Source organism: Parus major, chromosome 3, assembly GCF_001522545.3.
Source record: "Parus major isolate Abel chromosome 3, Parus_major1.1, whole genome shotgun sequence".
Classification (NCBI taxonomy): Eukaryota; Metazoa; Chordata; class Aves; order Passeriformes; family Paridae; genus Parus; species Parus major.
This window is the reverse complement of record NC_031770.1, coordinates 8,249,986-8,259,662: the sequence shown is the minus strand read 5'-3', so window position 1 is coordinate 8,259,662 and position 9,677 is coordinate 8,249,986. Positions and strand designations below refer to the sequence as shown.

Below are 9,677 nucleotides of genomic sequence, written 5' to 3'. Positions count from 1 at the left end.
GTTCTCCGCCGCGTCCGCCTGCCCGCCCGCCCTCGCAGCGCGGGGCCAATGGCCGCTCGAGGCGGCGCGGCGGCGGCCAATAGGCGGCGGTCTCGGGAGCTGCCCGGCAAAATGGCGGCGCTGCCGGTGGCGGGACCGCTGAAGTGCCGCCGCTGCGGCCGCCATGCCCGGTAGCCGGCGGAGGGGGCTGTCCCTCAGGCCCGCCGCCCTGAGGAGGCGCAGCGGCGGCGAGGAGCAGCTCACCCGGCGGCGGGCGGAGCTCCCCGCGGAGGAGGGGGCGGTGGAAGGCGGCGCGGGCCGAGGCCTGCCCGCCGGGGAGGCGGCGTGCTCGCCCCGCGCTGCAGGTACGGCGGGAGCGGCCCCTGGGGGCCCCGGCCCTGCCCGCTACCTCTGGAAGGCGGTGGGAGGCGCGGCCGAGCCGTGAGGAGGGGTTGGTGCGGTGTAAATCTCCGCTCGCCCCGAGAAGGGGCTGTTGCTGTCAAGAGCTTGTTGAGCCCCGGGGGCCAGGCGGGACAATGGTGCCCTGGCGTGCGTTAAGAAGAGCGTTGCCAGGAGGCCGAGGCAGGTGTGCCTACCCCTCTGTTCAGCCCTGGTGAGGCCACAGCTGGAATATTCTGACCGGTTCTGGGCTGCTCAGAACAAGAGAGGCATGGAGCTCCTGGAACAGGTCCATCAGAAAGCTACAAAGTTGGTTAGTGGCTTGGAGAATGTCTTTACAAGGAAAGAGTGAGGGAGTTGGTCCTGTTTGGCCTTGAGAAGAAAAAACAGAGGGCACAACATCGTGTATAAATATCTAAAGGGAGGGTGCAAAGAGGGTGGACCAGGCTCAGCTCAGTGGTGCTGAGCAGTAGCACAAGAAAGAGGCAGAAACTGATGGACAGGAAGTTCCACCTGAACGTGAGGAAGAACATTCTGCAGTGACTGCACTGGAACAGGTTGCACAGAGAGGGTGTGGAGTTTCCCTCACTGGAGATATTCCAGATCCATCTGGGCACAATCCTGTAGCATGTGCTCTGGGATGACCCTGCTTCAGCAGAGAGGTTGGATAAGGTGATCACTATGGTCCTTTCCAATTTTACCCATTCTGTGATTCCCTTAGCAAATACTGGAACTAACCAAGGAGAGGATAAAAGCTGGCCATGCTATGCACTTCAGGGCAAAACATCTTCTAAGATATTCCTCCCTATAGAAAAATAGCATCTTTAAAATTATTTCTGTAGGCTTTCACATCTGCAGCATCATTTCTGAATGGCAGGGGTGACTAGCAGAGTTTCACATAGGGTGTTTAGTTCACTTACTGATAAAAGGCAGCTGCAAGCAGGTTTTGAATAGCTAAATCCCTGCTTTTAATAGTCCTAGCTGGGAAGGCCCAGGGGAGGAAATACAGACAAATGTAGGTTATGACCCAGAGAAATTTGGAGGACCATTAAAATAGTAGTTCAACTCAGAGTCTGGGTGAAATACACAAAGCAAGTGAGAATACAAAATATTCTTTCTTAGAGGTATACATAATTCTTCTCTTAATATAAGATTAAGTCAATATATTCCTCTCAAGTGTAAGAATTGACATCTTTACAATCAGATGCTGGGTATGAAGGTGTCAGGATGATGTAATGTTCTGTTATCTCTGTGGTGATGTAATTGGCAAAGCTAGGAGTCCTGTCCTATATTTAATGTCTAATTATGAACAGTTTTCCTTTTGTGAGTAAAGGAATCCTGGTCAGTGTGAACTTGTTTTTTATTCTTGATGTTCCCAAAGCATCTTCTTTTGTCTTGACCTGTTCTGTGTTCTAAGTGATTTTTGCCTTTTATTTGTTGTTTTTCAATAAAGATGTTTTTTCTTTTCACACAGAGCCATGTTTACATAAGACACCAAAGAGATCGTTGAGTAGGAAATCCCGAATACCTACTTTCAGCTCTCCTGTTAATGACACTGAGACACAGCAAGAAATCTTTTGGGATTCTCATTCACCAATTGCACACAGACTAGGTAACACCAAAATCCAGACTTCAGGACACCCATTTGAGGCATGGAGTGGGAGTGAAGTAAAAGTTATAAAAGATTTATTGGAAAAAGGTTGCTTCCACTTATAATGGTTGTTTGATTTTATTTTCATTAAAAACCTGTAAGTTCTTCGATATAGCATTGAATCAAGCTTCAATGTTTACAGGTTTATTTGAATTACTTGAGATGTACTGTACTTCATAAATTAAATAGATTTCAAAATTTTTAAGAAGTTTGTTTGTTTTCATAGGCAATGGAAAAAACAAGCAGTCTACCAGTAGATGCGCAGTAGAAATTTCAGAAATTGTTAATCGTATTGCTCCCCAGGTAATCATAACTTTCTAAAACAATGCTTTGCATGTGCAGTAATCAAAGAGAATAGTGCTTCAGCCTTAGCCTTGGTTTTAGTTACAGTAGTGTCATGGTAACAGTTGGGCATGTAGAAAACTGGTTTACAGAACTGCATTGAATTTAAAATAGTAAGCACGGCGTTGACTGATTGTTGTGAGTCACAGATGCTGTAGTAAAGGATACATGAAGAAATTTGCAGCAGCTCCAGTTTAAAAGGGTTTGCTTTCAGAGTACAAGTTACAGCTTTTTGTCTTAGGAATACTATTTATTTATCTTTAATTACTCATTTGTTAGAAGGTAAGAGTTTCTTCACATACTGGATTTACTTGTTTTTAAGCATTTTGAACAGTCTTGATTGACTTGATTTACAAGAACAAGACCCAGATGAGAGATATTTTGCAATAAAATAGACATAGTAACCTTGCTTCAATACTCTAAATAATTTTCCTCTTTACCCCAATATCTCTGCCCTTTCCCTCTTGCTGTCAACCTGATGTCCACAGCTTAGAAAGTCAAAACAAAAGTGCTGTTGGATTTTAAGTGCAAGAGGAAAAGGTGTAATTCCTAAAATGTGTAGTATTTAGCTTGCAAAACGTGCCTGCTTTTTTGACATGGCTGTTTTAAAATATATTTACTGTTTAGCATATTTGTGAGAAACTATACTAAAATAATTGGAAAATCGTTGATAAGGGATGCCACTGCCTACCTTTCAAATGGTTACAGTTCTGCCATAAATGTCTTCTGCTGTTTGTTTTTATTTTTTTAAACAAAAACAAATTCAAAAAAAACCCTTAAATTTGCAAAGACTAAGAGAATCTATTTAAAACTACCCTAGTAGTTAGTAAAGTTCAAATTATTTTTGCTGGCTTACATGCAGTAATTTGCTACATCCTATTGCTTTGCCCCTCTAAACAATTCATCACAGTATTATATCGCTTTCATTTCAGAATTCAAATTCAAGCCTGAACTTTGAAGCTCTGAAACAATTCCATTTAGTTTCTAAAGGTCACTTAATTCTATTTAAAGGCTCTTTTTCTAAATTAGTTGTAGTGGAAGAAGTCAGAATTTTCTTCTGTAAGCATACAGAGTGTAATTTATTTCAAGGTCTCTAATCTGTTTGTGCTGCTGGCCTCTCAGACAGCTCCTTAGTAGTATACTGAAGTAAACTAGATCACAGCTTCTAACATGAATGTGTATAAACCTGGAGCAGACAAATCTAGTAAGATTTGTATGCCAAAGTATAATTCAGTTATTTTAACTGAAGTTCCTGCTTTAAATTGATATAATTAAATTGATACGACTGTCAGTGGATAATTTTGCAGTAATCCCACCTAACTTGTTTTTGCCCTTATCTGTTGCTTTCTACAGGTTTCATACTGGTTATTTAGTTTAGCAACTTTTAACTCATGTAAGATGTGTGTCTAGTCGAGTCTTTATCTGAAGCCAAATTTCTGAGCATTATAAATCTTAATTATTCAGGATGAAAAAGCAGCCTGTAATGAAGGCTCCCTCATAGGAACATGGATTGGTGAGGATGCTATTCCCTGTACACCTGTGGTAGTAAAAGGGCGAGCTAGGACCAAGTTAAGTTGTACAAGGTAAGTTACAGTTCCTTCTTGCCTATCATAGCTGGGTTTTCATGAAAAAGGCTATGTGGTCTTCTGTGTATAGTAAAACATATAATTGTACATTAGCATATAGAATGCTTTTAACTGTGGGCTTGTTATGTCTTCTTGGAGGGGGTAGATGTTGACTGCATATTGGAAGCAGTGGGATTTAGTCATACCTTTGTAGCTGTTAAACTAGAGAATGAACAGCTCATAGGGTCATGTAACTGAACTTGGCTAAATTTTCTCAGTAGTAGTACTCTAACTTTATTTTCTGTATTTTCTTTTTAATCCAGATATCCTAAGACAAAAAATCCCGAAGAGGAACTCATGAAATTGGCTAAGGAGTTTGATAAAAATCTAGTAGAGTTAGATGCTGTTCAGGAACAGGAAAAGCTTGGTCATAACTTAATCGAGACCAACTCAGAGTCTTCAAGTAATTCTAAAGATGAAGTAAATATGAAAAACCAGAAATCAGTTCTTGGTGAAGGTTCTGAAGCAGATACTGCTGTGTCCCTGAAACCAGTTGGACAGAGCACTGGCATCCCTGTGGCAGAGCCTTGTCAATCCAGCAGTCAAAAGTCTGTAGACCTGGAGGCTGAAGTAGCCCTTCGCGCTCTTTTTGACTCCTCTACCCAGAAATGCAGCGGACAGTTGAGCCAAGAGCTGTCAGATATTTCTCTAAATAATAGTTTTCATAAAATTAAAAGTACCTTGGAAGAGGAGAACCTTCCTGAGAAAGTTGAAGAGACACAGCATGGTAGCTCAGAGGCATATCAAAAGGATACTCTGATTGCCATAGGAAGTGTTGACCAGATTTTACCAAAACCTGCTACTGACACCCTGACAAAAAACAATCCTCCTAATTTGAAGACACAATTGATGGCCTCTACTAAACTTGCTGGAATAGTTAATGATGACTTTGATGACTGGGATACAGATCTTTTGGCAGATGACTCTTTTGTGATGCAGATAACCCAAAATCCTGAATTGATAAGTACTGAAGAACCACCACAAACTCTTGCAAATCCACTTGTGCACAATTTCAGTGATGCTAGTGGAACAAGGCAAAGAAGTAGTGGCAACTCAGTAACTCTTTTGGGGACTGTAAACAAATCTAACAGTTTGCAATATTCACCTTTGAAACATGCTAGTAAAAGCTCACAAAATGTTGTAAAATCACTGTCTTTACAAAAACCGTGCAAGACAGAAAACTCAAGGGCAGAGACCAAGGCCTTGCATGGCAAATGTGATGTTAAGCCAGATAAAATCAAATCTGTTTGGAAGAGTACCCAAAACAGTGATTTGAGCCATATTCCTGTTTCAGTGCAGTCTGAAATCAAGAGTGGAAATGAATCTACTGAGCCTAAAAGTGATGCTCTTCCTCTTTTTCCTTCAAGATCTAATCCTCATAGACAGCCAGCAGAAAAACCTGGAAATAACACTCCTACTATTTCCTGTCAGTCATCCAGTGTTTCTACCAACATGAAACCTAATGATCTAACCAAAGTGGTTAACCAAGCTGATACAGGTCAATCAAATCAAGATGAAGTACCAAAGAAATGCCCTCTCTCATTTGAGGACTGGAATGAACCAAAATCCTCTGATGAAATATTAGGTATTTGTGGATCAAATAGTCTTTGGGATGCAAACTATGAGGATGATGAATTGTTATATCAGGTGTGTGATGATATAGAAAAGCAAACTCAGAGCCAGGATGTTAAACAAGGAAATGAAAAAACTAAAACTATTCAAGGAGCCAGTATTAATTCCATATCAAATGCTGGTAACAGCTTCCCAGCATCTAAACAAAGACTACCTGATCTCTTCTTGGCAGAAAAAACAAATGCAAAACAGGAGGATCTCTCACTGAAGGATTCCAGTAGGAATTCATCAAAGATAGTGCATGGGCTGGCCACAGCAGGTCATGTAGTGAACTCTAAGAACGTCTCAAATCCTCAGGCTGCAGTCTCAGGTCCTTCTGTGGAGTGTAAATACGCACTGCTTAAAAACTGTCATCAAGATGCTTCTGAAGATGCTGCCAAGACTGTTTCAGGGAAATGGTACAGGTCAAATTCTGTGCCAGCAGGAGAGACGGGTTCTGAAATAAGTCCTGTTAATGCAGTAAATATTTTTAGTGGAAAAGAACTCAACAGCTCACATATCTTGTCTAATGTGGGAAAGATTCCAAGTGGCAGCTCTGGTAACAAAACTTCAGTTGTGCCTTCAAAGTTTAAGTTCCGAAAGATTAACAGTTCTCAGGGTGGTCTTCATATAGGGTCTGAAAATCCAGGGAATCATTCTGGCATTGGAATTACTCTGCAGGGTTTGGAAGGAAGCAAGAATGAGGTGAATGTGACTTTGCACAGCAAGCTTGACAATAAGAAATCACCTTTCAAGAGGCACCTTTCAGAGTCTTTTGCACAGTCTTCTTCAGGTATTTGTCTTTATTGTATCACTGTTAGACTGTTATTGTGTGTTTCCTTACTGTAGTCAGAATGTCAGAGAAATTTGCTCTGTACTGCAACTTAAAATAGGCTTCAATATTCATCCATTCAGTCAAGGTGTTAGATGTTCTAAGGAGAATCTGGAGGTTATTTTCTCAAAAGTAAAATTGTCCTGATGCTTATTTTGAATTCCTGTAGTTCAGGACACCTGTTTGCATTCCACTTCTCTAAATATCTCACAGTCTCTCTCCATAGACACTCAGGTTCCCTAGGATCAAGTGTAGGCTGATGCAGCAGTCAGCATGCTGTTTTCTTAACTTATTACTTAAAAATACTGTTACTTTGATGCATAGTAAAACCTTACTTAATGATGGGACTGGGGAAGAAGACAGCAGATGATGTGGAGTTTCTTTATATTACTGCACACCTGGAATTTGGAACCTCAAATCCCTTGATACTTCTCAGAGCTCAGCCTGTATTGTTGTTTGCTCTGTGGCTGAAACTGCCAGTGAAATACTCTTGTGTTATCTATCAGTCTAAACACTAAGATGCCTTTTCATCCACAGGAGAGGTCAGGCACTTCCTTACTGCCAGGTGACCAAGAGTCAGTGATATTCCATGCTCAGTGTTACTTGCTGGGGAAATGAACCAGTCAAGTGCCAGTCAGTCTTATTTTTACTTGATCTCACTGCTTGGCAAAGTTTTAATCAATATTCATTCTGATAAAACATGACTTTAAGAGTGTCCTGTATTAACCTCCCGTTTTCAAGAACCGCTGTTGCAAAAGCAACAAAACAATTAATTGTTGAAGAGTGGGTATTTTATCTGTTTCTTCCCCAGCAGAGAAGCATATAAATGGAAAGTAGCAATTTTGGATTAAAATGGGGAAGAAAGGGGAGAGATAACAACTAGTTATTCTTTTAAATGTTCTATAGAGTAAAGGAATGAAAGAAAATAGCATAGGTTTTCTTTACATATAAACCATAACTTTCTTCATCTTAAATTTTGAGGGAAAGGACGTTAACCAAAAAATGGATATTAAGTGGTCCTTTCAAAAATTGCTATTTAATTTCTCCATGGACATTTTCTTGTGAGAAGTAAATATAGCCTTTGTTCTATTTATTCAGTTTGAATACTTATTAAAAATACATTAATTGGAAATTGGTGTGTAGAAATGGTAAAATTATTGGTATGTGCAAGGAGTGTTCCTGTTGGTTCCAGTGAGGTCAGGATTTTATAGTATGGGAATTTATAGTTCTGTAATACACCATATAAAAGGCTATGCTTAGCTATCATCTTCTTGTCTCCTTTGCCAATTTTTGTTGCTACTTTTGACCTTTTTCCAACCTCTCTTGTTTTATTTGTGTGACACCTGTACTGTGTCTGACCCCTGTGCCTATACCATCCCCATGTCCATATCTCTGCCTAACTCAGTAAATTGTAGAGCCCTTTTCACTCTGATAGCCTTAATTTTCTTAACCCATCACCATCTCCTGTGTTGACTCCTGATGTCATAAGGTTCACTTGAAGGGCACCCAGGTAAAATTTCCTTGAAGCAAATGTGTGCATCCCAGTGCAATCATTGGGAGGCAGTAAACAGTAGGACTACAAAGGTCATGCACCTTGCCCCCTTCCTGCCTTGGGGACAGGAGAGATGAGCCATTTTTAACTTGGGTGCTCGGTATGTCAAAATAGTGTGCTCCTGCCATAGATCTTCAGACACTGAGTTAAAATACATATTGAACAAACCTGACATTCCTAATACATGTTTGGTTTTTTTTTATTTGCAGCATCTACGGTAGAGCAGAAAAATAGAAAATGTTCTCAAGAAGAGATTGAAAGGAAAAAACAAGAAGCTCTTGCACGAAGAAAATCCAGAACACAGGCATTCTGTAAAGATGCTTGAAGTTTGTTTTGTCTGTGGAGAAAGCTTTTGGTAGGGAAATACTGTAATGCCAGAAGACCCTTTCTAAACTCTGTTCACAGCTATTGATGGCAAGCTTTTTCTGTTTTCCTACATGAAAAGACCTCAACCTGAACCATAACTAATACTCTGGAGGTACTTAGTTTTAATTAAAAACAATCAGTTATAAATGTGTGGTCCTAAACTACATTCAGCTAGATGAAATTCTGAGTTCACACATTGAAATGATATGGCCTGAAAATCATGGGAGTATTGGTATACACACATAATGAAGGTGTCAAAAACAGACTGGATGTATTATTGCAAGTATTGTAGACTCTCAAGTACACACAGATTGAGAAATACTAATGTTTGGTAGAAGAAATTTTTAAAATTTTGGATTAAATAAAGTACAATCTAGCAAACATCCAACATTGGAAAACTAATGGAAATGAACAAACTTTGGAAAGTATGCTCAGTTTGTCTTACCTAAGGTAAGAATTATACATGGAGAAGGAAGAATTTAATATAAAAGTTCCATTATGCGAAAAAGTGTCCTGCAAAGACCATGTTATATTCCTTTAAATTCATTTCAGGAAAAAGAACTGGAAATACCCTAAGGAAATTCGATCACCTTTTTCTAAACAGACATCACCAAGCTAATTAAAAAAGGTAGCCTGTGCCATTTTAGCAAACCATGTGCAATATGTAGTACACCAGGTGAAATCTCAGCAACTTTGCATCAGTTTAGCCATATGGGTTGTACTTAGTTTCAAACCAAGGGCTGTTGAATTGTAAAAATGCTGTGTCACATCAACTTAATGGGCTGATAGAATCTTTGATCTGATAGATGGGTGTAGAGCTCAGACTGCAAAAACTGCCTCTGGGTAAGCTGCAAGATTTTTCAACTGAGAAGTGCTTATATGTAAACATGTGACACTATGAAAAGTGACTGTAATTTTTCTTTGTAAATAAATAACTTGGAAATGTTCCTTCAAATGTTGGAGGAAGCTTTTGGTTTCTCTAGTATGCTGTTTTTGTAACTCTTAAAAATGTAAGTATTGTATATTTGTAAGTCATCATTAAATTTTTTTTTCAAATTTGTCTAGTCTGTTTTTGAAAATACTGTATTAGAGAAACTGGTAAAAGGGAGGGAAATGGGGATTCCAGAAGGACTTTACCTGAAGTCCTCACTTGGTAATTTCCCTAATTACTTGATAGCTCGATTTTCTACCCATACTTAGTGACAAGGTGCTTCCTTTGATCCATTTAACAATCCTTGATGGACAAACTGTTTCAACACACAACCAGCTGCAGTGCAGTCCTGAAATACTTAACTGGGTTCTTTTTGCTTGTATTAACCA

The 9,677-nt window shown here is 39.9% G+C and overlaps 1 protein-coding gene across 2 annotated transcripts; it reads left to right on the top strand.

Annotated features, from left to right (window-relative positions):
* The first annotated feature begins 98 nt into the window (after positions 1-98).
* ETAA1 (ETAA1 activator of ATR kinase) lies at positions 99-9,411 on the top strand. 2 transcript variants are annotated; one of them, XM_015623348.2, is made up of 6 exons: positions 99-344; positions 1,853-1,990; positions 2,256-2,332; positions 3,836-3,954; positions 4,260-6,400; positions 8,201-9,411. In XM_015623348.2, the coding sequence occupies exons 1-6, from the start codon at positions 164-166 to the stop codon at positions 8,314-8,316; spliced, it is 2,772 nt and encodes a 923-aa protein (XP_015478834.1). In that variant the 5' UTR covers positions 99-163; the 3' UTR covers positions 8,317-9,411. The 2 variants fall into 2 exon arrangements, with proteins under 2 accessions (XP_015478834.1, XP_015478836.1); XM_015623350.3 differs by lacking the exon at positions 99-344 and adding an exon at positions 406-691.
* The last annotated feature ends 266 nt before the right edge of the window (positions 9,412-9,677 follow it).

Coding starts and splice junctions, on each gene's coding strand:
- ETAA1 (XM_015623348.2), top strand. CDS start 164: ATGCCCGGTAGCCGGCGGAGGGGGCTGTCCCTCAGGCCCGCCGCCCTG. Junction 3,955..4,259: donor ACCAAGTTAAGTTGTACAAG/GTAAGTTACAGT, acceptor TTTTTAATCCAG/ATATCCTAAGACAAAAAATC. Junction 6,401..8,200: donor TTTTGCACAGTCTTCTTCAG/GTATTTGTCTTT, acceptor TTTTATTTGCAG/CATCTACGGTAGAGCAGAAA.